At 35.9% G+C, this 27,921-nt stretch overlaps 4 protein-coding genes across 10 annotated transcripts; 1 reads left to right on the top strand and 3 right to left on the bottom strand.

Annotated features, from left to right (window-relative positions):
• The first annotated feature begins 559 nt into the window (after nt 1-559).
• Nucleotides 560-6,138, top strand: LOC111786182 (sodium-dependent phosphate transport protein 1, chloroplastic-like). Of its 2 annotated transcripts, XM_023666533.1 has the most exons (11): nt 560-1,032; nt 1,937-2,044; nt 2,385-2,540; nt 2,761-2,976; nt 3,124-3,333; nt 3,833-3,970; nt 4,258-4,359; nt 4,450-4,515; nt 4,630-4,714; nt 5,616-5,754; nt 5,891-6,138. In XM_023666533.1, exons 1-10 carry the CDS (start codon nt 634-636, stop codon nt 5,711-5,713), a joined length of 1,578 nt encoding a protein of 525 aa, XP_023522301.1. In that variant the 5' UTR covers nt 560-633; the 3' UTR covers nt 5,714-5,754; nt 5,891-6,138. The 2 variants fall into 2 exon arrangements, with proteins under 2 accessions (XP_023522301.1, XP_023522294.1); XM_023666526.1 differs by lacking the exon at nt 5,891-6,138 and having other exon boundaries at nt 5,616-5,888.
• Nucleotides 6,139-6,782: 644 nt separating this feature from the next.
• On the bottom strand, nt 6,783-9,442 carry LOC111789077 (cytochrome P450 86A1-like). Its single transcript, XM_023669719.1, has 2 exons — nt 8,627-9,442; nt 6,783-7,944 (listed from the first exon to the last, which is right to left on the bottom strand). The coding sequence occupies exons 1-2, from the start codon at nt 9,337-9,339 to the stop codon at nt 7,095-7,097; spliced, it is 1,563 nt and encodes a 520-aa protein (XP_023525487.1). The 5' UTR covers nt 9,340-9,442; the 3' UTR covers nt 6,783-7,094.
• Nucleotides 9,443-11,171: 1,729 nt separating this feature from the next.
• On the bottom strand, nt 11,172-16,066 carry LOC111788907 (phosphomethylpyrimidine synthase, chloroplastic). 6 transcript variants are annotated; one of them, XM_023669481.1, is made up of 6 exons: nt 15,975-16,066; nt 14,517-14,831; nt 14,262-14,389; nt 12,934-13,760; nt 11,932-12,608; nt 11,172-11,415 (listed from the first exon to the last, which is right to left on the bottom strand). In XM_023669481.1, exons 2-6 carry the CDS (start codon nt 14,822-14,824, stop codon nt 11,388-11,390), a joined length of 1,968 nt encoding a protein of 655 aa, XP_023525249.1. In that variant the 5' UTR covers nt 14,825-14,831; nt 15,975-16,066; the 3' UTR covers nt 11,172-11,387. The 6 variants fall into 6 exon arrangements, with proteins under 6 accessions (XP_023525249.1, XP_023525252.1, XP_023525251.1 ...); XM_023669484.1 differs by lacking the exon at nt 15,975-16,066 and adding an exon at nt 15,887-15,971; XM_023669483.1 differs by lacking the exon at nt 15,975-16,066 and adding an exon at nt 15,659-15,730.
• Nucleotides 16,067-19,586: 3,520 nt separating this feature from the next.
• Nucleotides 19,587-26,005, bottom strand: LOC111788908 (ATP-dependent zinc metalloprotease FTSH 9, chloroplastic-like). The gene is made up of 13 exons (XM_023669485.1): nt 25,089-26,005; nt 24,595-24,660; nt 24,379-24,513; nt 24,178-24,243; nt 22,818-23,003; nt 22,651-22,737; nt 22,447-22,560; nt 22,214-22,338; nt 21,965-22,101; nt 21,518-21,597; nt 20,538-20,861; nt 20,334-20,457; nt 19,587-20,115 (listed from the first exon to the last, which is right to left on the bottom strand). Exons 1-13 carry the CDS (start codon nt 25,968-25,970, stop codon nt 19,976-19,978), a joined length of 2,466 nt encoding a protein of 821 aa, XP_023525253.1. The 5' UTR covers nt 25,971-26,005; the 3' UTR covers nt 19,587-19,975.
• Between the last annotated feature and the right edge of the window lie 1,916 nt (nt 26,006-27,921).

Raw genomic sequence — 27,921 nt, 5'->3', positions numbered from 1 at the left:
CAAAAGAAGTGGATTATGAGATCCCACATAGACGAGAGAGGGAAATGAGTGCCAGCGAGGACACTAGGCCCAAAAAAGAGTGGATTATAAAGTCCCACATCGACCAAAGAGAGAAACGAGTGCCAGCGAAGACGCTGAGCCTCGAAAAGAGTGGATTATGAATTCCCACATCGACCGGAGAGGTAAACGAGTCCCAACTAGGACGCAGGGCCCAAAGGGGTGAAGGATTGTGAGATCGGGAGGGAGAGAGGAGAACGTGGAAACTTCTCGTAGGATATTTAATATATTTTTTTAAAATTAACAAATTAGATTGTTGTTTTAAATAATTTTTTTGGTTTTAGGTTAGTTAAGACAAATTTATATTAATTTCGATATGAAATAAAATAATAATTATGTTTAAAAGAGTGGAAAAGAAAAAGGAGAAAATAAACAATAAACTTCTTCCGTTAATTCTATGATTTTTTAAAGCACAACCCAATCTGTTCTCCGCAAAATGCCACGCGTCAAGCCGTAAACCAATGATCATTAATATCTCCCAATCTCTCTCTCTCTCTCTCTCTCTCTCAAACAGTTTCTTAAAGTCCGTTCTGTTACTGCCCGCGAAGTTGTGAGCAGTCGAAAATCCGGTCCGCCATGAGCGCCGGAGCTCTTCTTTACTCTTTCTCCCCTACGCCTCCAAATCCTTCCGATTTCTCCAAGAATATCATCCTCTCAGAACGGAGGCCTAAATTTCCTTCACGATTCCACCTCCCAGTTCTTCCGGAGGATCGATGCTTCGTCTTCCAGATTTCCGCCCGACGACATTCTGGCGGGAGAGGGAACTGGGGGCTGTGGACCGATATCAAATCGAAGCCCTACGATGTGTCGAACAAAGCTCCGAAATCGGTGAAGTTTAAGGGCTCAGTCGACAAGGCGGTGCTCGAGGAAGAAGATGTGCTCGGCGACGAACTTCCATGGTGGAAGCAGTTCCCTAAACGATGGCTCATCGTTTCCTTGTGCTTCTCCGCCTTTCTTCTCTGCAATATGGATAGAGTGAGTGACCTCTGAACTAGTCGATATATATATATATTTGGTGTTAATGGCGCGAACATTATTATATTGATCGTTTTTGTATTATGTTAGCTTAGATTTCAATTCTAATGAGTTATGTGTACTGTTCATTAGGTTTAAGTCAAATGGTCGATAGACTTGTATACTTTTTTTTTTTCTTCTCTCATTTATTATATTTAGATTTGCTGATTTGGTAGTTGCCTACTTGATTTGGAATTTCACATATCATCATGTTGGCTTGTATTTATGAACTGATTAAGAAAGACCAAATAGATATTGATGAAAGTTTGGGAGCTGGAATAGAATATTCACAATGACATTTTTGGTTGGTCCATGTGTTTTTCTTGTCGTTGAAACTTAATCTTAGTTTCTATTTGATCTTTAAAAACATGTATATATTTTTCATTCTTGAGATCTGAATACAATTTCATTTCTTATTGGTCCATGAAGTTTGTAATTGATTTCTAATCAATCCTTGAAGTTTGAAATTGGTTTCTATTGTCATGGAGTATAAAACATAAAAAATAAATTAAAAAAATTTCAACTCATGCAAAGTCTAGAGATGGGTTAGAATTTCAAATTTTAAGTACTAATTAGAAACCAAATTCAAACGTCGAAATCTACTTCCTAAGAGTGATAACAGCCCGAATTTAGTACGGAAAATGCCATTTTTAATCATTATGTTCTTTAAAAAAAAACTTTTTATTGACTATTATTATTTCTTTGGTTTGTAATCTACACTATTTTTTTTGTTTTAGAAATTTGACTTGTAATTCAAAATTGTTTTTAAAGTGGTAACGGTAAAGGAAAAAAAGTTGTGAGTAGAACAAGTTCATTTAAGAGCGTACTGCTTATAAAAATGAATCTGTCTGTTTGATCTATGCAGGTAAACATGAGCATCGCTATACTTCCAATGTCAGCAGAGTATAACTGGAATCCTCAAACTGTTGGTTTAATACAATCCTCATTTTTCTGGGGATATCTCCTCACTCAGGTAAACTTGAAAGCTTTATATTGTTCCAATGCTTTGAATCACTGGCCAAGAGTTTCTTCTTGTGTATTGTAAAAATTAAGCTAAACAATGATATAGATGAAACAAGACCTTTCGCCTTGATTATTTGATAATAAAATCAAGTAATCCAAACGCAACATAAGAACTTATGAGGAAATAAATTGGTTTTAAGAAGTGGGAAAGAAACCAAATAGTCAAATCTCTATTCATAGATTCGTGTCTCTACATCTTGTCATTAAAATCATTCCTCTTCTTCCCCAAAAAGAGGAACCACTGTTTTATTCTTCCTCTATTTCTAACTTTTAGCCATGGCTGATGACAGATTGCTGGTGGGATATGGGCAGATACAGTTGGGGGAAAGCTGGTTTTGGGATTTGGTGTGATATGGTGGTCAGTTGCCACAGCTCTCACACCTGTAGCAGCTAAACTTGGGCTGCCCTTCTTGCTTGTTGTTCGTGCCTTCATGGGGATCGGTGAGGTTTGTCTCGTTATATCATCAATAGACCTAAGAATTTAAACCAATAACATAGGCTATGTTTAGTATTGAGTTTTGTGTGGCAAATCCATCCCTTTTCTCCATGCTGTTACATATAAAGAAAGAAATATGGTAGGAAGATGGTGGTAAGAAATTTGATTCCCTTCTCTTATGTCTTTTCATCATCCATAGACATTAGATCAGGTTGTTCAATTGGTTTCAGGGTGTTGCAATGCCTGCCATGAACAATATTCTCTCCAAATGGGTTCCTGTAGCAGAAAGAAGCAGATCATTAGCATTTGTTTATAGTGGGATGTATCTTGGTTCAGTAACAGGCCTTGCCTTCTCACCATTTTTAATACATCAGTTTGGATGGCCATCTGTTTTCTTTTCCTTCGGCTCTCTTGGTGCGGTTTGGTTTACTGTCTGGCTCAATAAGGTAACCAAGTCTGCTACTACCAAAATATTTCTCAGTCGAAGTCACTTTGTTTATTGTTGTATAAGCTATTAAAGGCCTGTCTTGAGTCATAAAGCTCTCTGGGAAACTTGTCAACGACACTTGATTGATTTCGTATTGTGGCTATAGGCACACAGTTCACCACTTGATGATCCTCAACTGAGACCACAAGAAAAGAAGCTGATTTTTGCAAATAGTGTTAACAAGGAGCCTGTTAAAAGCATACCTTGGGGACTAATCTTGTCCAAAGCACCTGTATGGGCTCTTATAGTTTCTCATTTTTGTCACAATTGGGGGACATTTATTCTACTGACATGGATGCCAACATACTATCACCAGGTAAGTCTTTTTTATTACTTCATGGTAAAATTTTATTGGGATAGCTCTTTTAACCGCCTGTCATATTTACTGCCTCTTTCTAATGTAACCTTTAGCTAATTGAACAAGTATTCAAGTTTCTGATGATTACAGAATACAAAAAGACAATTCTAAAATTTCAACTTTTTCAGTTTTCCACAGGACAGAAAGATTGATAGATTGTAGAACATAACACATGTAAATCTTGAAAAAGGGATTGGGAGATTTGGGAAGAATTTTTTGGTTGTTGTGTTGTAGACTGAAATGCACAATTCTTTTCTTGAATGAAAAATAACTTGTTTTCATTAAGATGAATAAAAGTATAAAGGCTCAACAGACGTGAAGATTGCAAAAGAAACAAATTGTTGGAATGAACGGCATAAGCTTATAAGTGAATGTGTACTTTGGATGTTGTCAGTATTTGCTTCCATGATACGGAAGTTATGTAAATCTTGATTTGGAATGTTTAAATATCACTTAGGTCCTGAAGTTCAATCTCACAGAATCTGGACTTCTTTGTGTTCTTCCCTGGCTAACAATGGCGTTTTCTGCAAACCTTGGAGGCTGGATTGCCGACACACTTGTGAGCAGAGGCCTCTCGGTGACTACAGTTCGAAAGGTAAAAGAAATACTTCTAATATCAAACTTTTCTCATATTCTAAGTCAAAAAACTTAAGCGGATAGGTTATGATATACTTAACTTTCTATACACATTTAATGCTTGAATTAAATACTCTAAATTGAGCATTGAACGAGTCAGTTATATTTCTTAACAACTTTCTGGCTTCCCCCTTCACTTGCTGTTTGGCATTCAACTCTTATAGGCCATTGTGCATAACTGTCATTGGTAGAATCTCTTAATTGTGCTCTGCTTGAAGAACAGTTTCTTAAATTTTTACTTTTCAGATTATGCAAAGTGTTGGATTCCTTGGCCCTGCATTCTTCTTGACCCAGTTGAGCCATGTCGATTCGCCGGCGATGGCGGTTTTGTGCATGGCCTGCAGCCAGGTTGCTTTGCATTTTGATCTGTCCTTTCCAAATCTTCCTGTTCTTATGAAAAAACATACAACATTTACTTTGATATGCTGCCTTGAATAGGGAACCGATGCATTCTCTCAATCCGGTCTATATTCAAACCATCAAGATATCGCCCCGCGATATTCTGTGAGTGTTTTCTACTCCGAGTCATTTGGAGATATAAAGTTCCTTTAGTTTGATTACTTGCCATATTAGTCTCCTTTTGGAAAGAACTTGAAATTTATGCAATGATCTGTTTAGGGAGTGTTACTAGGTCTATCAAACACAGCTGGAGTGCTAGCAGGTGTCTTTGGGACAGCGGCTACAGGTTATATCTTGCAACACGGTTAGTACCACTTCTTCCAATACTATATCCCAAGAACTTTTAAGAAGGGAAAAAATAATTTCTTACTCATGTTCTTAACCTTGGTGGGTCTATTATAACTTCCAAAATTTCGATTTCATCAAAATTTTACTTTAATATCTCGTTGAAAAGAGTTATGAAACTACTAATAAAACATGCAAAGTTTAACAAACAAAATGCTGAAAAGAAACATACAAAAATGTTTAGCCCCAATCATAAAAGTATTCTAACTTGCTATAAATTCTGTTGAGGATTGTTGAGTGGTTGTTGAGAGAGAGTCCACCTTCGCGAATTTAGGCAATGATCATGGGTTTAAGTATGGAATATATCTTCATTGATATGATGAGGCATTTTGAGAAAGCCCAAAGCAAAGTCATGAGAGTTTATGCTCAAAGTGGACAATATCGTACCTTTGTGGAGGCCCATGATTCCTAACATGGTATCATAGCCATGACCTTAACTTAGCCATCTCAATAGAATCCTCAAATGTTGAACAAAGAAGTTGTGAGTCTCGAAGGTATAGTCAAAAGTGACTCAAGTGTTGAACAAAAGGTGTACTTTGTTCGAGGACTCTAGAGAACTCGAGCCTCGATTAAGGGAAGGCTTTATAGCGTAGTTTATTCGGGGGAAAAATTGTTGAGAATTGTTGGGAGAGAGTCCCACGTTGGTTAATCTAGGGAATGATCATGGGTTCATACCATTGAGAGTCGTGAATTATGAGGTGGAGACCTTTTTTCTTAGTTCAACAATTACGAGGTAGAGAATTGAACTATTAACCTTTACAATCGTAGTTAGTGTCTTATCAACCAACCGAGCAATGCTCGGACTGAAATATAGCTTTTCTAACAACCAATTTTAAAACATGTTGAATTTTTTTTTTCAGGTTCGTGGGATGATGTGTTCAAGGTATCAGTTGGGCTGTACTTGGTTGGAACAGTGGTTTGGAATCTCTTCTCAACGGGTGAGAAAATATTGGAGTAAGGTTGAAGATGCAACTTCGACAGTCCTCCTTCACAAGTAAGCCCCCCCTCATTTCCAAACTAATTCTTGGAAAACTGCTTCTGTAAGCCATTGGAAAGATGCTGCTAGAAACAAAAAGCCCAGTGTGTATAGTAGATAGATTATCTTGGGTGTTTTTAGGGAAAAGAAAAAGAAANCCCCCCCTCATTTCCAAACTAATTCTTGGAAAACTGCTTCTGTAAGCCATTGGAAAGATGCTGCTAGAAACAAAAAGCCCAGTGTGTATAGTAGATAGATTATCTTGGGTGTTTTTAGGGAAAAGAAAAAGAAAAAGAAAAAGAAAAGAGAACAGAAGAAATCCCTAATTTTGAAATTTGTAAATATACATGTAAAATTGCTATTGAGGCTCATGTATAGGAGAAGGTAAGCTTAAGTTGATTGAATAATTGGACTAAAAATGTTGTTAAATAACAATTAATTTTAAAACATCAATTATTTTAAAGATTTTCTTTTTTTGAAATATTATGGGTTTTTTTTTTTTTTATAACTTTTTATGTTTTGACCTTTGATTTGACTTTAATTAGAATCTTATTGTTTTATATTTTTTAAGTTATTATAATATTACATAAAATGTTATTTTAGCTTATCAGCTAAATATGTTAGATTTAAATGTGATGAATGAAACGTTTTACGTTGTAGAATGACTTTTTTTACAAATTGAACTTTGATGGTCGAGAATTTTCATTGACAATTTTTTTTTTTTTTTTTTAAAATCTAGGATTGACATATTCATCCCCTAATTTATAATTTAATCTTTGATAAATTAAGTCAAAGAAATATTTTCATAAATAAAATTAGTCCTTCTCCGTGGAAAATAATACTAGAGACATATTATATTACTTGCAACAATTCACACATTTGNTCCTTCTCCGTGGAAAATAATACTAGAGACATATTATATTACTCGCAACAATTCACACATTTGAATAATATTTAATTCGAAGTATGCATTCCAATAATATTTAATTGGAAGTATGCATGAGAATATATAAGTAATTAATTTAGAATATTAAAAATATGCACAAAATAATAATAATAAAAAAATAAAATTAAAAATAAAAAAGATCCACCAATTCGTCCAAATACAACAATTACAAACACTTTAACTCCCCAATTAAACCACAAACAATTTACGTATAAAAAGAAAAAGAAAGATAAAAAAAAAAGGACACATTGACAATTATGCCCTCGTGAAGACCAACGAAATGACAAATTTACCCTGTGCAGTATAAAAGAAGAAGAGAACCAATTTTCCTACCATACAAAACCCAAAATAAACAAATAATTGGTTCGACAAAAACAGACAAATTCAAGTGACAATGAAATGACGAAAACACCCCTCCTAGCCGAGCCGGCGAGGATGCAAATAAACCCGAAGCCCATTCTTCATAAAAAGAGTAAGAGACATTTTTTGTTCCACCCGGTGACCGGGAACCGGCGCCAGCTGGTACCGGAGGAGCACGGCGGAGGCGACGGACTTCATTTGCAAATAAGCCAAATCCTTCCCCAAACAAGTTCTCGGTCCAGCATTAAACGCCACGAATTTATACCCATCTTTCGGCCCCTCGAACCGGTCCCCGTCCGGCGACAGCCACCGGTCCGGTTTAAATTCCCCACAATCCTCCCCCCAAATGCTCTTCATCCTCCCGGCCGAATAAATCGAATACGTCACGGTCGAACCGGCCGGCACAAAACTGCCATCTGGCAACACGTCATCAGCCACGACGTATTTGAAATCCTGCGGTACGGACGGGTATAAACGCAGCGTTTCGGCCAGCGCGGCTTTTAAATACACCAATTTATCGGCCTCGTCGAACATCAACGGCTCTTCGATCCACCGTCGTGGATCCTCGCCGCGTGTCTGGCGGAGAACCGTTGAGATTTCGGCGAGGATTTTAGCCTCCACGTGCGGGTGATTCATTACGAGCCAAAAGAACCACGTGAGTGCCACGGAGGATGTGTCCCGGCCGGCGAGGACGAAGTTTAAGGCGATGCGGTGGAGCACTGCGGCGGAGAAGCGGTTGCCGTCGCCGTCGCCGTCGCCGTCGTGCTTCTTCTTCATGAAGCGGGATAATAAGTCGTCTGAGGGGGATTCTTTACGGGATGCAACGGCGTCGTTTATGTATTCCTCTATTACTTTTAAACTCTCCTTTAACCTTCTTTCCATTCCGATGCCCAGAAGCTTCTTTAACCTTAATATAAACAAATCAGAGTCAGAAATTTATTATTAATTGATTTTTACATGCATTATTATCATATTTACTTTCTAGTTTTGAATGCTATTTTCAAATTTATTCTACATTAAACTTTTTAAATAGTTTATTTTAGGTTCATTTGATTTTTTGAAAATTTTGTCACATTTTATTGCTTAATTAAAAAATAATATGGCAACTTTTTTTATTAAAAAAAAAAAAAGAAAAAAGAGCTTTTTTTAATAAGATTATTTCTAAATTTTGTATTTTTTCTATAAAAAATACCTCTAAAATTTTAAAAATTTCAATAATTTTCTTAAAATTGAAAAAAAAAAAATAAAAATTACTCTCAGCATTAGTTTGAATAAATAATATTAGTATTTTGTTTATAAAATATTTTTATTAAGAAAAAATTTAAAAGTATTAATATTAATTTTAAAAGTTTAAAGCCTTTTATAATAATGTGCAACAATGTTTTTTATAATATTATTTAGCTTATAAAGTTAGTTCAAGAAAGCTAAAACTAAAATAAACTAATTAAAAACCAAAACAATATATTTATTTTTTTATTAAAAAAAAAAATCTACGTATCACCCAAATAATTTGTTTTAAGAAAATTAATTTTAAGAGCTAAAGAAAATTAAAAGAGTAATTAATAATTAAAAGTAAAATAAAAAAAAACCTCCATAAAATGCTAGGGTAAAGAAGGCGGTGAAGAGTGGCTTCAGTGGCGGAATCAAACGCCAAAGCGAAGGGACTTGCAGGCAATTCCGGCGACAAAGTTTGAGGATCTTTCCCAAAAGTGAGCCCACAAATGTTATCGAAAGTCAACCGGAGCAACAAATCCTGCAAATCAACCGCCGTTTTATACTCCGCCGCCTTATCCAATATGCACCAAAGTCGCGTCCTTATCGTGCGATTCACCCACCGGTCCATCGCCTGCCGTAGCGTCCTCGTCGTGAACTCCAGCGCCGCCGTCTTCCGCTGGACCAGCCAAATCTCGCCGTCGCTGTTGAAAATCCCTTGACCTAAAAGATCGTGAAAAGCCGCTTGCCAGTCCGGTCCTTTCGGGTAATTTTCGAACCGGGTTCGGAGCACGTGTTCGATGTTTCTCGGGTGGCACGTGACCGTGTAGAAGCCTTGTTTTCTAGCGAAGAATGGAAGTGCCACCGTACAAGTTTGGTATGTGGCGGCGCCGCCTGTGGAGCGGAGGTTCCCAGCCATCCAGTCATGGAGGCTCCGCCGATTCGAGATGAGAGCCGGTAGGCTGCCTATGACCGGCCAGACTCTTGGACCGGTTAGCGTACGGGCGAGGAAATGAAACCAAATCAAATAGGCGAAAATGAGGAGAAGAAAAGAGGGGAAGGGGAAGGGCAAAACGACGTCGTTAGCCATTGGGGGGAGAAGGTTGAAGGAATTAGTGAAGAAAGAAGGAAAAAAAAAATGTGGATTTATAAAGTTAAGAAATGGGGCAAATTTTAGGAAGGGTGGTTGAGAAAATTGGACAATATAAAGTTTTGGAAATTAATTAAAAATAATACTCACACGCACACGAAACCTACAAATCAAACGTCTTTAAATAATACGTTATTTTAGATATTAAAAATTAAAATAGCGGATGATATNAAATAATACTCACACGCACACGAAACCTACATATCAAACGTGTTTAAATAATACGTTATGTTAGATATTTAAAATTAAAATAGCGGATGATACGGTTGCAATAAGCGTAATCGTTATTATTTTTTAAATTCAAGATTTAAAGAACAAATTTTGTGGTTGATTTGAAGAACTCATAATAGATCGTCCCTCGATTTCAAATTGGATATTTGAGATCAAATAGATGCTAATTATGACATTCGTGAACGAGAAATATGTTTTTCACTCATTTTATATTANTGATTTGAAGAACTCATAATAGATCGTCCCTCGATTTCAAATTGGATATTTGAGATCAAATAGATGCTAATTATGACATTCGTGAACGAGAAATATGTTTTTCACTCGAATGTTTAGTATTAATAAAATAAAATTATTTTATATTGNTATATTATTCTAGGAATTACTTTGTAGGAACTATGTAAAGAGGTTCAAGGTTGATCGAGAAATTCATTATTCGACTCACTTGTAGTCATAAACAAAATATTATGGACACGTGAATTACCACATATCTTTATAATGGTATGATATTGCTTATTTTGAAGCATAAACGTGACCTTGTAATGTTGTTTCAAAAACCCTAAGGATCTCGTGTTTATTGAGATAATATCCCTAATTCTTTCACTTACATTGTTTAGAGGATTCATCGAACTTGCATCACCTTCTATTGGCGAGTGTCGGCAAAAATGAAAGGTTATGACAAATCTTCTTTTTCATTATTAGATACTTTCAAAAATTCGGGACAAAACTAACCTTTTAAAAACCTTGATTATGTCTTTGTATAATATAATTGAATTTATTTCGATGATGATTGAACGCCTTTCTCTTGTGTGAATTATGATCATCCACTTTTCTTATGATATGGTTCGATAAGCATGTTAGAGTCATTCATNTTTAATTCTCCAACTAGCAAATATAATAATAATAATTTAACCAAATTTAAAAATATTTTTCTTAGGTCATTTATGTTAATATCTAAAGATTAATTTAATTCTTTTAAACAATTTATAATTAAATTAATTAATCTAAACTTCAAAAATTAAATAGCCCATTTAAAATAGTAATTAGTATAGTAATTAATATTTTATCTCGACAAAAGGAATTTTCTATTTTTGAGTTGCTCTTTACTCCCCTACGGGTCCACTTGGCTTGCCAAGGGTAAAAAAGTAATATGGCTATTTTCATTTTCCAGTTATGAGGAGCTTGAAAATATTTTGGTAAAAGGAAGATGGAGAATTTACTGTAGCTTGAAAATATTTTGGTAAAAGGAAGATGGAGAATTTACTGTCTTCAGTTGCCTCATTGTTTTGGTCAGGTTCGAATGATGCATGCTCAAATAGATCGTCGACCATAACGACAGCCACGAGCAGTGTAGCGACGTTTTTCCTGTATACAAACACAAACAAAAAACAGAAAAGCACGCTCCCTACGCAGGCATTATCCTGTTCAGGTTCAAAGGGACTATCTCAGCCTGACCAAGTTAAGCCCGCAGCCGAGCAAAGCTAAGAACTTGGTCGAGGCACCCCCGGTGCGTTTCTACATTAATAATAGAATCAAAACAAAGATGATGAAAGAGACACAACAGCCAAGACATCAAGAACAGCAGCAATAACTTTTTTCTTAGTTCCAACAGATAGAGAGACACAAAGCAGACACAAACTAAATACAGCCAATAAAAGGGAATAGATACAAGCTAAACTTCGTACTCTTCCATGGCCAGAATTAGGAAACTCAAGCAGCAGGCATAAATTATCTGTCCGCTCAAACAAGTCTCCTGCACTTCAAACCCTTTCTCCTTCCCTAGCGGTCCTGCAAATTCATACATTTGTAAGAATCAACCACAGGAATTAACGGAGTAATCGCTAAAAACTGAGAGCAATGGTTCTCGTTGCCCCTTATCGAAAAAGGGGAACGATACCGATTATTACAAAACCTTACTCCTTACCTTACTGAGTAGGGTTCTTCCTCATCTAAAGATGTGACTGACTAACTATTACCATTGGACTGTATGCTAAGACCCAAGAAATAAAAAGCATTACCCGTCTCTTGCAGGCTGCAGCATTAACTAATTATATATCCATGAAGCCTACAAGGATATTTAATCTAGACAAGATAATCAAAGTCAGATAATAATCGAGCAGGTTCTCGAGGTGATTCGGTAATATATGTGTAGAGATCCAATATGAGAACGCTTTGTACCAAATTCGTTCAAGTGAGGAATATGAAGACATTGATATATGGTTATTCAAGTTCTTGTTCTATGCTAAGAAAACCAAGCAATAAAATCAAAAAGACCAAAAAGAAATTGTGATTCTTAACCTTCACCTTTTCATGGAGTCCACGTAGCTTGCAGGCAAGTAGATTTCCCCACCAGTTTCACCATGTTGTTCACCACTAATGGTTTTCTTTGCAGACAAAAATTCAGCACTCATAGCATCCATCCCTTGCTGCAGAGCTTCTTCTACGTTCCCGTACCCGTGTTCCTCGGCATACTTCCGCACATCTTCAGTTATCTTCATGGAGCAGAACTTGGGTCCACACATGGAGCAGAAATGGGCTACCTTGGCACCTTCTGATGGCAAGGTTTCATCATGAAAGGACATGGCAGTCATAGGGTCCATTGACAAAGCAAATTGATCCATCCACCGAAATTCGAATCTTGCCTTACTCAGTGCATCATCCCATGATTGTGCATGTGGGTGACCTTTGGCTAGATCAGCTGCATGAGCAGCTATCTTATATGATATTACTCCAGTCTTCACGTCATCTCGATTCGGCAATCCTAAGTGCTCTTTCGGTGTCACGTAACAGAGAAGAGCCGTGCCAAGGGCCCCAATATTGGCTGCACCAATGGCAGAGGTAATGTGGTCATATCCAGGAGCAACATCCGTAGTCAAGGGGCCGAGAGTGTAAAAAGGTGCTTCATTACACCACTCAAGCTGTTTTTGCATATTTTCAGGGATCTTATGCATTGGAACATGTCCTGGTCCTTCATTCATTACCTGAAATTCAAATATTTGGCCACTAGTTAGAATCAAGTAAAAAATAACATTCCTAATCTCTAAAATGAAAATAGCAGAAAATAATTGCCTGTATTAGCTATTGAAAATAATGGAACCTTTAGATCCATATTTTTAGTGTACATTCTCAACCAAACAAGTTGTAATAGGTACGGCTTGAGTGGTTCTTACGAAAGTTACAACAATAAGATGTTCTTTCACTGCATATAACTGCGAGTAATAGGTTTCCTCACAAATGCATATAACTAACATAAGTTTGATTTTTAGCACGTGGATGCATGTATGCAAGAGAGACTTTTATTCATACCTGCACATCTTTTTCCCATGCTCTACGAGTCAGTTCACCCTGAGTTAAGAGCTCCGCAAATTGAGCAGTGTCATTAGCATCATAAATTGAACCAGGTCTCAGCCCATCACCAATCGATAGGGATATATCATACTGATTACAGATGTCAAGTATGTCATCCCAGTGTTCATAAGCAAAGTTTTCCTTATGATGAGCCAAACACCACTTTGCATGAATAGATCCTCCACGTGATACGATTCCCGTCATTCTTTTGGCTGTTAGAGGGATGTATCGCAGTAAGACCCCAGCATGAATAGTGAAATAGTCTACACCCTGCTCAGCTTGTTCAATCAGTGTTTCTCTGAAAATATCCCAGGTGAGATTTTCAGCTATTCCATTCACTTTCTCAAGTGCCTGATATATGGGTACAGTTCCTAATGGTACTGGTGAGTTACGCAAAATCCACTCACGAGTCTCATGTATGTGACGACCAGTAGAGAGGTCCATGACAGTATCAGCTCCCCACATGGTCGCCCATTGGACTTTATAAACTTCTTCTTCAATTGAACTCGCAACAGCAGAGTTTCCAATATTTGCATTTACTTTGACCAAGAAATTTCTACCCACAATCATGGGCTCCAATTCCAAATGCTTCTTGTTGGAAGGGATGATTGCCCGCCCACGAGCAACCTCTGACCTCACAAACTCTGGGTCAAGCTTCTCACGAGTGGCACAAAACAACATTTCTTCAGTTATGATTCCTTGCTTGGCATAATACATCTGTGTGCATCTTGGTGCTCCTAATTTTTCTCTCCTATCAACCCAGTCCTTCCGAAGTTTAGGCAATCCTATATAACATTGTTGATTGTCAAAAATTGAAAGAGATAGGTAAACATACACCCACACAGGACACCAAAGAAAAAAAATTACCATAACTGTTTGTATTGATTCATCATGGAAATCAAGTAAGCAAGCATTATTTATAGAAACTGGATTACAAGACAATTAACAAAAGCTCAAAGGGAATTCCCATTATAGAAAGCAATCATACTTCCCGCTATTTATGTTATCTTATAGAGTCAGATAGGCCCACTGCTAAAGGATGTCAGTTTCACAGCAGTTGGTTTTAATGTTTAGGCAAGAAATAGCCTGCTTATGCAGCAGACTTAAAATAACAGACGTATATCTGAGCATCAGAGTCCAAACAATTTTCACAAAAAATTATATTTTCAGTAAAAGTATACATTCACGAACAATTAAAAATAATAAACAAAACCAATAAATGCTACAAAAAAAAATATAGCAAAAATGAGTCTCTTTAAGGAACAGTTAAAAGTTGATCATCTTACCAACACGGGGGCTAATGTTTTGAGGACCACTAGTGTCATAATTGTCAAAGTGTGGTTCATCACCAGATAAATGAACCCGTCGAAAGGGTACTTTGAGCACGTGCCCAGTTTCTTCGTGAACAATTTCCCTGCATAGCAAAACATGCATCAATAATTGCAGATGTATATGATATCAGTTTACGATAATCATCTATCTAGCCTTGCAACAGTTACAAGAACTATGAAACAAGACGATACTCCAATGAATTCACTCACTTGTGTTCTTTTGTGCTTTTTGGAAAACACAGCTCAAATGAAGGAAGCGGCAAAAAATCAGGAGAAGAAGGATCAACTGTATGTTTCTTGTTTTTGGCCTTCTCCGTGCTGGTTTCTGGGGGGTCAAAGGTTAAAGTGGCTCTAGGTGCTAAGGTAATAGATGAAGGGTGTAATTCCTTGCATGCACCGGAAACACGACCAACCACATCAAACCCAGGAAAGAAGGCAGACTTAAGCAATTTCGTAGAGTAGGAACGGTTCCCACTCTTTCCAACAGCAGGTGTTATGGTAGCTTGAATAGACGACATCTTTGATCTAGAAAATAAAAAATTAATGGTCAAAATCCTACCATTGAAGAAAAAGAAAAGAGTTTCTTGAACTTGATAAATGATTGTCAGAATCAGGCACGACGAGCTTCATAAGTATAATAATATGAATTTCAAAATCAGACCCAAAAAAACAGAGAGAACAAAAAGCCTTTTCTTAGTAGAACTCAATCTGACACTCGAGCGGTGTTGTGAGTAACCAATTGTTGTAAGCTACTTCACATTTTAATTAGCTCAGTTAGCCTTCTAAATTTTTATTGTTAACTACAGTGTTATGTAAGTTGGTTGAGTAGCTCCTGGCTAAATTCAAGTTCATTTCGATGATAAGTGAGCAGCCATAGCCTTGTATGATAATCAAGTCAATGATACTCTGCTATTACTCGTTATAATTAGCAGGTGAAAGAAAATGCAAAATTAAGAGAGAAAATTTTCAATGAGTTTCATGAATATATATACATGCCGTTCAAAAATCAGACTCCGAGATGAGGCACGAGCTGAAAATACAAAAAGCATTATCTTAATACAGCTCAATCAACGGCTCATCTAACATTCAAGTAATCGGTGAAAGAAAATGCACAGATTTGAGTAAGAACAAAGCATATTCTCTACAACATGCTTTCAAAGTGACAATATCTTTGCATCATTAAAAAAAAAAAAAAATCAGCATCGCTACTATAATACATCTCAATGAACGCCTCAATCCAACATTCAAGTAGCAGGTTAAAGAAATGCTGGTAATAAGAAGAACAAAGCAGATACCAGATGATATAGTCACAAAATAACGAAATCTTTAAACCATGCAAGNAAAGCAGATACCAGATGATATAGTCACAAAATAACGAAATCTTAAACCATGCAAAGGTTCAGTTCACTGGCCGATCAACAAATCTAGTCAAAAGAAAACACAAGCGATAACAAGATCGTCAATAGAACTCAGCAACTCATGCAACAAAGATAATAACAAAGCAATCAAATCGAAATCTAAACGGAAAACAAAAACTCAAGAATGATCACAGAAAATTGATTCGAAACACAAGGCAGTACATGAAATGCGTTCGAAGAAAGAATCAAGCCACAGGTACTATGAAATTAAAACGACGAAATGGAAAAGATGTAGGGTTTGTCGAAGAACCTGGGGAGTTGAATCTTATCTGTTAAGCCCGCTGTTCGAGCAGAGAATGGGAGAGGCTTGGCTCTTATTGAAAGGCAGAGAGGGATAAATGTCGTCTTCGTACTTTCAAAAATGGTAATGAAAAGGATGCCGACGTGGCTGAATCTCCGGGCTAGATATTTCTGACTCTGACAATTAAAATATCTCCTTTTTTTATTTATTTTTAATTTATTTTTATTTTTTATTTTTAAATTGAAATTTTGAGACTACAAATATATTCGAGCTTTAAAAAGTATTTATCAACCTAAAAAAAAATTAAAAATACTTTACCATTATTTAGTTAATTAACTAATAATATATTAGATTTTTAAAAACTAATTAATACCCTTAAATTTTAAATAATTTATTATTATTATAATATATGAAATTAAGTTGAAGGTACATGAATGAACTGATATCATATTAAGAGTAGAATGATTAAAAAATTTAAAAGAATTAAAGATCGCTACCTATACCAGTAAGATGTACCTTCTTTTTCAATGACTCACGCTTATGAACTCTAAAGTTACGTATGTTTTGCTTGGAGCAATCTTATATTGGATGAATTTTTGAAATTTTTTTCCGACAAACAAGTGATAAGAACAAAACATGTTGAAATGACTCGTATTAATTTGTGAAAGAGTTTTCACTCCTAGAAACGAGAAAATGTGACTATGTTGCTAAGGAGGTAGGAAAATGTCAAGGTCGTTGGCGGCGGAATAAATAAATAAATAAACGTTCTTGTATTGTAAACTATTATTTTAATGTTTTAATTTAATTTAAATTGTTTTATTAACCGTCGTAAGAATCGTTTCCAAAATTAAATAAAAATTGGAGAAACGTTTCCGTTTTATAGGGGCTTTGCATGCACAGGTTCGGGTGGGACCCACAACCGTCCATGCAAACGCCACGCACCTGGGTCCCACTTATTTATTTAATTTTTTTTTCTTTTGCCCTCATCAGTTTTTTTTTTTTTAATTGCATTACATTCGAATTATAAATCTATATAAATTATAAGATTACTAATATTATGATTTTTCTTAGGTATATATACCTTTAAGACTAAATTAATATAAAAATTATGTATAGAAGCTAATCAAAATTCGTACAACATTTAAAAGATAAATATAAGTTTATTTTATTTTAATTATTTGTAATTTGTTGCAAGATCCTGTATTCTAGTCTAGTCCAGATTTTTCCTCAAAGTTTTTAAGAGTTAGAGGTTTTCACACCCGTTCTCATTTTCCAATCAATGCGGGATCTTACAATCCACTCTCTTGGGAGCTCAATGTCCTTCTCTTGCGAGCTCAATGTCCTAATTGGCACTGGTTCCTCACTAGAATTGATGTGGGATTTTACAATCCACCCTCCCTTGGCATACTGCCCTCCTCACTAGAACCGACGTGGGATTTTACAATTCACCCCCCCCTCGAAGCCCAACGTTCTTGTTGGCACACTGCCCGGTGTCTAACTCTGATACCATTTGTTCAAGCCTACCGCAAATAGATATTATATTTTTTGGGATTTTCCTTCTGAACTTTCTCTTAAAGTTTTTAAAACTCGTCACTAGGAAGAACGAAAGAGGGAAGGAAGAATGCTTCGTTGTCCTCTCCGATATGGAATCTCACATATAGAAAGGTATGATATGAATTTATTCCTCGATTGAATAAATTCAATTATTTTTGACATTTTGCACTTGATATTTTAATTTAAAATATAGTTATATTCATCCATTTATCAGAATTCTAGGGCATCACTTATTTTCAAGCACAAAAGACAGAAAGATGAGATACAATGGGAATTCTGGCGCCCACCGTTCCAATGCGACACACAGAAATGGCAATCAATTGATGGCAAGAAAGAAGCATTATGATCACTCAAAACCTGCCAATTTTTTGTTTACTTCTTTTTCAGATAGCAACATTGATATTTAGCTAATATGCTTCCAAAATATCATCACCACACCCACAAAGCTTTCACTTTCTTACCACCCTCATATTTATGTGGATGAAGTTTAAACAGCCAAACCCCACTTCCTATTATGAAATAATATCTGAATGATGCAGAAAATGCTCAGATAGAGAGAGAGAGAGACAAACAGATATAGAGAAGGGAGGTGAGGATCATGAATGACGAACGAAAAAAGTCCCGATGCAATTAATTTTGCAAGGATAGAATTGGGAGAGAGTAATCAATAATTTTAGTACTTACATTTCATGTAACATGTATTAATCTTGGAGAGAGTAATCAATAATTTTAGTACTTTCATTTCATGTCACATGTATATATTTCCGATTAAAAAGTTAAATATTTGAAGGTACATTCTCTTTTATTCAACTAAGTTTAAATATATGTCATCAACTAAGAGATCAAAAATTTGAATTCGGATCTCAAAGTTAGCGAGAGACATAAATATAAAATAATAATAATAATAATAACAACAACGGAAATTATGGAAGAGAAAAAGTTAAAAAGTGCACAAATTCCTACACACAATGATGAAGGATTGGTAACTTTTGGGAGGACAAGTAAAATGACGGAACTTCACTTGTTAACTAGAGAGAAATTATGGTGAATAATAGTCAATATACAATGTGAGATCCCGTAATGGTTGAAGATGGAAACAAAACATTTCTTGTAAGAGTGTAGAAACCTCTCATTAATAGAGGCATTTTAAAAACTCGGAGGGAAAATCCGAAAGGAAAAGTTCAAAAAAGACAATATCTGCTATCGGTGAGCCTGGACTGTTACAAATGGTATCAGAGCCCGACATTAGGCAATATGCCAGCAAGGACGTTGGGTCCCTAAGGAGAGTGGATTGTGAGATCTCACATCGGTTGGAGAAGGAAACAAAGCATTACTTATTAGGGTGTGAAAACATCTCCCTAACAGACGCGTAATGGGAAAATCATCAAGGAAATGTCTCAAAGGGAGAGCTCAAAGGGTTGTAATAGTCCAAATTCATCTTTAGGCTATCTACTAGTGGTGGGCTTGAGCCGTTAGAGGGTAAAACTTAAGAAAGTAATCACACAAAGGCAACCAACGACATATTATGATCAACAAAAGTGAATATTAAAAAAACACAGAATCCCTGTTAAATGGTGAATGACCTGTAATTTTGAAAGATTAGTAAAAGGACCAATGTCCTGCATTTGTAGCTTTGCTCGACGAGGGAGAAAAATTATGTTCAATAACAGGTGTAAAAAACGCACAAATTCCTATTGAATGATGATTTGATGTAACTTATGGAAGTAACTAGCCAGAGAGAGCGGACACAACCAAAGACAAGTTATGATCAACAAAAGGAATGGCTAAATTATAAAGTCGGTCTTTATCCTATGGATTCTATGGAGAAACTTAGAATTTAGTACCTATGATTTTGAAAGTTAGTGTTTTATCAAACAGTAAAGACTATTTATAAAGTTTTATCGAATTATAAGTACTAAAAGAGATGCTCACATTCGGATTTCGGTTGACTGACGGCTTGCAACTTTTGGGAGTACCCGAAAAATGACCAAGACTTCATGCAGTTCTAACATTGCTAAGCTAGACAGACACAGATAGAAAAAAGGAGAGGTTATGATCAACAAAATTCTATGGAAAATGCACAAATTCTTGTTGAATGAAGAATGACTGATAACATTTGAGAGAGTACAATGACCCAGACGTCATTCATTTGTAACTTATGGCAACGCTATATATTTACAGTACAGCAGTTTATAAAGCTGGGTAATAAATTACAGATATGAAGTTGGATACTGCTAAAATTGCGACCAATGCATAGCTGATTGAGAACATTAAAGTTTGATATGGCAACATACCTGAACATGGCTCCAACACGAGGTGCTTAGGCAGCTGCTGGTGGTTGTTTTGCTGGTATTTTTTCTTGCATGTTGTGGATGACACATCCAACCAGCAGGCATCTTATAAAAAAATGGGCCGAAATTTAGTTCACTCTAGTATACAAGAATTGTACACGATGGCTACGAAGCTGGGGCCGAGTTCACGGACTGTACGGGGAGAAGAGATTCCTGTTTGCCTCTTACGAAGATTGTCAGTTCTTTTGGTGCAACAACCATTCTCAACCACTGTTGCAGCTCTTCACCTTCTACTTTTTCTTTGCCTAAGACAATTGAAATGAAAAATAAATCTTCAATGCTAGTTTTGTTAAAGATCAGGATTTCTTTGTGTTTGACCAAATCGTTTTCTGTCAAGGTTTTCATCTAGTTCAAGTCACTGCCTATCTTTTTCTAGCAAACGAGAGACAAATGATTATCTATAACTCTACATCTATCAGAATTCACACAAAAAAAGAAAAACAAAGATAAAATGGAATATCACCTTCTAAATGGGCACCAAGCCCTTCCAAGACAGCTGAGTTTGCATGCACGACTAAAAGCGCAATCTCGAGAGCAGATTGTAGCAATGCTTTAACCTCCCTTTGAACAAGATCAACAAGATGTCCCTGTTGCGTATATTATAATTAAGATGGACAGCATAGAACATATAAATAAAAAAAAGTAGAAATTGTACGATATTCGGAACCTGGTCCCTTCCCCAAGAGACAGCTCCCCCAGACTCATCGATTCCGCCACCAGCAAGCGTTGCTATGGACACAGGGCCTATTGTTTGGTTCAGACCATATTCAGCCACTGCTTTGTATGCCATGTCGGTTGCTCGTCTGATATCATCAAGTGCTCCAGTTGAAATACGACCTGAAAAGGCTATTTCTTCTGCTGCACGTCCTCCCAGAAGCGTAACCAAACGGCCACGCAACTCATCAATGAAGAGCAAATATCTATCTTCATTTGTTGGAGGAATATAGGTAAACCCAAGTGCCCCTCCTGACCTTGGTAGTATACTCAATTTCTGATAAATACATTCATGAAATGATTTTATTTTTTGTGCTCGGACAATATTTACTATATATTCAACCTCATAAACTAAAGTGAGAATAGAACTTTAGTGCCCAACAATCAATCAATAGTTCCACATATCGAACAAGTCAGATCGGTTTGTCAAAACAGCAAGAATTGGTTGGTCTAGAGCTAAGGAGAAACAGCATCCCTAAATACATTTTTAGCAAGGTAGACAAATTCAAGGTTAATGTGCAGTAGCAGCCAGAAACGAACATGATATAGACCAACAGCTTAAATCCAATGCTAAGAACAGCATACTCAGTAGGATATATGAAAAACATTATTGACCTCACAAAAGTAGACCAATAAAATACGATATATAATCACTATTATAATTTTAATTAAGAAGGATTTTATTATTGAATGAAAAATTTACTTGCCTCAAATAATTAGACAAAAACATTCACTTGGTTATACGAAAAAATAAAAGTGTTCGTTGAAATCTACTAAACTCATCCTGATTCATAAGTTAGGCAAGCTAAACTACTCAAATGATCCTAACGCCCCAATAACAAAACTAGAACTATATCTGTCTGTTGCCAACAAAAATAAACACATAACAATAAATCATTAAATCGTCTTTCATAAGCATATTTCTATTGCTACCTCTACACGCGGCTGTCCAGGTAGAAGATTTGCAACAGCTGTGCCTACAACTGCATGACCAACCTCATGTCGTGCNAAAAAAAAAAAAAAAAAAAAAAAAAAAAAAAAAAAAAAAAAAAAAAAAAAAAAAAAAAAAAAAAATCAATCCAAATGCAAACAAGGCACAGAGCGTCCTTCACTCCAGAGGATCTCTCCCCTAATCCTCTTTTAGCCAATAGATTTCATATCAACCCATCAGATAGACATTATTACATATTGTCGTAATCTTAGTGAGCGGCTTAGTCCCTTGAAAAATGATGCCGTGTAGAATTGCAAATAAACCAGCCAATTAGTTCCACAATTATTGTCTTAAAATATTTAATGAGTTTCAAGGTAGCTAGTAGTGCCCTTCTTTGCGAGCTTCCTTTCTTTTTCATTTAAGGGAGGTGTGCGTGTGAATGTGTATGGCGTGTGTGTGAGAGGAAGAAATATTTACAGCTATAGATCTCTCCACTGCTTGAATAAAATCATCTTTTTCCACCACAATTTTGTTCTGTCTTCCAGCCAAAAGAGCAGCTTCATTAACCAGGTTTGCAAGATCTGCCCTGTAATATGTATAAGTTTCAATCCAATTTAAATCAACCCATCACAAAGGACTAAGATTCATGAACTAGAAACGCGTCTCAGAAGAAATGATAGAAAGGGAATACAAAATACCCTGTAAAGCCTGTGGTCATAGAAGCAATATCACTGAGGTTGACATCATCCGCAAGGGGGAGCTCTTTCTTGGTAACATGTACTCTCAAAATTGCATCCCTTCCAGTCCTGTCGGGTGTTTCCACCTAGAATTTTTAAGAAATAGTGTGGGAGACCAGGAAAAAAAAAGTTGAGATTAACTTTATTATCACTCAACTTGGACAAGTAGCAGAATCATAATACAGGTCACAAACCTGAACCACGCGATCAAATCTTCCAGGTCGGCGAAGAGCAGGATCTAGAACATCTGATCGATTGGTAGCACCTAGAACAATGACAGCCGAGTTGCTGTCAAACCCATCCATCTCCTGTAAAGCAATTTAAAACCCATTGAACTTATTGCTAATTGGCTAACATAATATAATTTGGAAGCTGAAGACTCACGCATGGAAACCTACAGTAAGCAACTGATTCAAGGTTTGCTCCCTTTCATCATTGCTGACAATACGGAATTTACCATCACGACTTTTTGCTACAGCATCAATCTACAAGAAGGCGGGGATTTGACTGTAAGAATTTTAAAGATTATACTAGCTATTCAATAGTCACTATCACTTGTTCTAACCTCGTCAATAAAGATGATTGATGGTGCCTCTTTCTTTGCCCTTGCAAAGAGATCTCTCACGCGAGAGGCACCCATGCCAACATACAGTTCCACAAATTCACTAGCAGAACAACTTATGAAGGGTACTTCAGCTTCCCCAGCGACAGCCTTGGCTAAAAGAGTCTTACCTGTCCCTGGTAGACCCACCTGTACAATTGAAAAAGATAATCAACCTTTATATACCAGAATCCGATTTTATTTGCATAAAAATGAAAGGAACAATTAACCAGACAGGATCGTGCTTGCTGNTGTCCCTGGTAGACCCACCTGTACAATTGAAAAAGATAATCAAACTTTATATACCAGAATCTGATTTTATTTGCATAAAAATGAAAGGAACAATTAACCAGACAGGATCGTGCTTGCTGGTCTGCATCATCTAGCCCATATAATCACTTCCAAAATATACCAATGAACATGAATATAAGCTGAAATATACTAATGTACAAACGAATAGACACGTAGCCCATCTAGCATATCATTCTATTCTAAAAGGGGTGTCATATTGATAGGAGAAGAAGGCCTAGTAGAGAAATGAAAATTGAGCAGCACTCAATGGGTGTGCAGAAGAGCTCGACAGGGATTTTGATTAGTCAAATACATCATAAAAGTTGAAAGAAATTGCAAATTGCAGATGCACCACCAAAGTTCACCTCATTGGGTTTAAAAGCTAAGTGGTATTTTGAATGCCACAGATGCATCTTAAATAAGTATATTCAAGTGTCTGTAGATAGTATTACAAATACACAGACTTAGTCCAACCATGACATGGATATTTAGATAAAACATAAATCAAACTAAAAAGCGTCAATCTTTTTCAAATAGAAGCAGAATTTTGGTTTGATTTTGTGTAAAAAAAAAAGTGTACTCTTGAGACAAAATTATTCGTTCAATCAATGAGTACTCAGGTATCTTTTTATGTGTACTGTTGGAAATTTGAAAAAACGAAATGAGTGTGTAGATTATAAATAGTTTTTCCCTAAAAGATCTATTTTTGAACCATCAACAACGCATAGAGTTAGAAAAGTGTACACAGTCTTTTAACTGTAAGTTTGATTTCTTGGTCTGATATGCAAATGAAAAAAAAAAGAGAGAGAGAGAGAGATTAAATGTATCAATTAACTGTTAAAGCAAAGTTTAAAAGTGCAATAGATGGACCATTGGTCCAACCAACAATGGTAAATAACTTATAATATAATAACTTTCATTTAAAAAAGAAAGGATAAACTCTGAAAGTTTATTTTTTAAATGGATTCTGCATGCACGCAGTTCTTCCAAATGGACCCTTGACAATCATCATTATTCTTTCATTAAAACTCACCAGAAGAACACCACGAGGAGGCCGAGCACCAAGTCGAATATATCTATCTGGATTCCTTAAAAATTCCTGTGAAGCATATTTATTTTACATTGTTACTACACAAAAACAATTTCCCAAATAAGTGAGAAGTTCTCAAAAGATTGTTGATGATATTAATGACTTAATTGCGCAAGAAAATAACTAAACCCATGTCTAACATACCACAATTTCTTCTAGCTCCTCCTTAGCCTCATCAACACCAGCCACATCAGCAAAAGTAATTGATTCACCTTGTTCAGAGACTTTTGCCCCACCAGGACCCCCAGACTTGCGGTTCCTAATTTGACCAGCTGTATGCTAAATACAAGCAGGCACCCGATCAGAATAAGGAGAGTACATTTCAGAAGGTAAAACAAAAAGAAGCTTGCCATCTCGTACCTGTGAAAAGGTTACAGGAAACCGGTGGAGAAGGCCAGCAAGCACAGCAACATAGAACAGAGCTATCTAGAAATCACAAAACAAGTATATGTTTTGCCACTTTAAAATTCTGTAATAAATGATATAGTTGAAGCACACAAGAGACGTAAAAGAATAAAGTTACAGTTGAATTCATGATTTTCATTGTTCCCATGCCTTTCTTCAAAATATGACACATAGTAAGAACATGTTTTAGTTGCACTTGAAGATATATAGATCGTTTATAAAAGCTATCGCCGACATGTAAGTTTAGAGCTCCAACAGACATTTAAAAGCCATCGAACCCGCTTGTTCTTCGTGTTAGCAAAAATAATAATCACTCTGCTATAATCAAGCTAGAACTAGCAATATTTGGACATGGTTTCGAAAGATATCACATACACAGAAAATAAGATAAATGTCCACTTAACTTCATAAAGATCTTTAGTAGCATAACACAACATTTAAAAGCTCACCATTACAGAGTTCCAGAATCCATTCGACCGCTTGTCTGGTGACCCAAATTCCACTGCGTTTTCAAGCATCTTATCATACGGAGTTTTAATATCACTGGGCCTGGTAGTCGTATAAACTACTCTTTTAGTCGGACTAACACCTCTTATCAATGAATCCGATTCCTGCAGCTTGCTTCCACCGATTATTTCACTTTCCTGAGCACCTGGTTCAGATTTCAACTTAAACATGATATGCACTCCATCAACCTCTACCTTCTGCACGTTATTACTGTTGATTTTGCTTAAGAAGTCACTGTAAGGTACGGTTACGAATGTCGTGGGAGTCCTCGGCTCGGACCCCGGTAATGGAATCCCAGGACGAAGCAATCGCATAACAAAAATTACAATTCCGAGCTGCAGAAGCAAAATTCCAATCTCTTGGGCCTGAACTATAGGTTGCCACCGCCATTTTCCGCCTTTAGACCACCACCAACCCCCTCCTTTTCCGTGCTTCTCCCTCCTTGGATTGGACGAAGAACCAGAATTCGTTGTGTTCTTATTAACCCCCTGAGTTTCGCTAGGTTTAGCTTCACTCTTCTCCCCTGAACCACCTGTGGAATCACTATCTCTACTATTTGCACATACCCTGATACTCCTCGACCCGAAATTCCCCGCGAAACCTCCCCAAAGATTGAATCTATCCGAGTTTTTCGAAGGCGCTAATCTATACAACTTTACAGAGGGAAAGGGCACCAAATTCAGAAGAAAACGATTTGAATCCTGGTGATATACCCTGGATTTACAACGGAAAACCCCCAATCCATTCCAACAACGTAGATTACAATTCGAATCGAGATGAAACTTGGTTCGAATTACCGGACTTAAAGACTCTACCGATAACATTTCGGAACTGCAGAATCCGAAAACAAAATCAAAATCTCCGANATAGAAAGGGCGGGGAAATGTGATTGGAAAATTCAACTTGCAATATAGACCGTTAGATGAAGGTGAGGAAAGGAATTTGGGTCGTTGGTTTGGTTTTTACACCTTCTGCTTCGTAGCCTTATCCGTGGGCCCGGCCTTACATTGGGTTTTTATCCAGTGCGATGCGTTCCCAGGTCTGGTTCTGACCGATGAGAATGCGACACGTATTTTCTTATATTTTATTGCAAATGATAGATTAAGTTACAAATTTAGTTCCACACTTTATAAAAGTTAAAATTTAGTCTTTAATAAAAATTAATAAATACTCTTTATAATTTGTTTTTAAAAAATTTAAAAAAATTACTTTTTTCAAACTAAAAACCTACGCGGGAATATAACCGAAATTTTACTGCCGGTAACTCCAAAGGATTATGCGGTCGTTTTTCTTGGTATTGAATGATTTGTTAAGGTGCTGCCACGTGTACGAATTTTTTATGGTCTGAATTAAAAATTGAACCTGTCTACCAAAATTACGAGGATTTCATGCCAATTTTAAGGAAATAAATAAGTATATATATATATATATATATATATATATATATTATCAACGATATATTTAAACTTTAAATATTTTTAATTTTTTACCTTTAAAAAATATCCTTAAAATTTCGTATTAAAAATAACTTCAAAAATACTCTTAAAACATTCTTAAAAGTTTTAAATGTCTTAGAAAAATATCGATCAACGTTTCAAAATGATATTGATACCTTTAAAATATATATATATATATGTAATAGTTAGTATGTTTACTACATTGTTTATTTATACTTTATAAGTCATTTTCATCTTCGGTTTTCTCTCCTCTTTATTTTAATATATGCTCAACAATTTTTCATTTTTCGTCTTTTTTGTTCTCGTTTCTTGAATACCCTCTTAATTTCTTTCTTCCATTTTTCATTATCTAACCCAAATTCTTTAGCTTATAAGCATTTTTTAACATAAATATAATAAATTTTAACAAAATTGACAATTTTATTTTATATTAGTTATTTTTCAACTCAATATTACTTTAAATAAATTAGTTGATATTTAAGAATAGGTACAAAATTAGAGTAAAAGGTAAAAATTAAAATTGAATAACGAGGTATTTTATGTTGAAGATTATTGGGGCGAGTTCTAATTAATTTAGTGGAAGATCGTGGATTTATAAGTGAGGAATACTATCATGATTGGTATGAGGTTTTTTGGGAAGCCCAAAACAAAACCATGAGAGCTTATGCTCAAAGTGGACAATATCATGTGGAGAATCATGATTCTTAATCTTTTATACCATGGTAAATAAATGTTTTATGTCCAAAGACGATAACATATGTAAAAAAAATTCTCCACAAATTTATTTAAAATTTACAAAATAGTCCCTCCCCTTTTACCTATTCAAACGTTACTCAATTACCGTAAAATCAACCGTCAAATATGAAATTCATTGGGTAAGTAATTAGAATGATAATAAAAATGATATGTGAATTAAAAAATAATTTATGAGACTTAATCAAACGATAAATTTAAATTTTAAGATAATTTATAAAATTGAAAACGAAAAAGAAGTTTCCCATATTTTATGAATGGAAGAAAAGCGGATAAAGAGAAAAAACAGGATATCAAAATGCGCGCCTTCCTTCGGCTAACCTGTTTGCTATTTTGTCTCTCAACGTTCAAAAGAAAAGGGCCCTGATATTGAGGATCTCTCTTCTCTGCTAATCGCCAATCCAAAGATTTTCTAAAAATGGAGAACGTTCATGCTGCGATTGTGAAGTGTTTCTATCAATCTTCCAGCTCGTGATTTTATGGCAAGTTTTCTTTTACAAACAAGATTGTTTCAATTATCAGTTTTAACGTCAATTTTTCTGCGTCGTCTTTGACCTCCGTTGTC

This window comes from Cucurbita pepo, chromosome LG02 (genome assembly GCF_002806865.2).
Source record: "Cucurbita pepo subsp. pepo cultivar mu-cu-16 chromosome LG02, ASM280686v2, whole genome shotgun sequence".
NCBI lineage: Eukaryota > Viridiplantae > Streptophyta > Magnoliopsida > Cucurbitales > Cucurbitaceae > Cucurbita > Cucurbita pepo.
The sequence above is the reverse complement of the archived record's forward strand: the minus strand, read 5'-3'. Positions and strand labels throughout refer to the sequence as shown.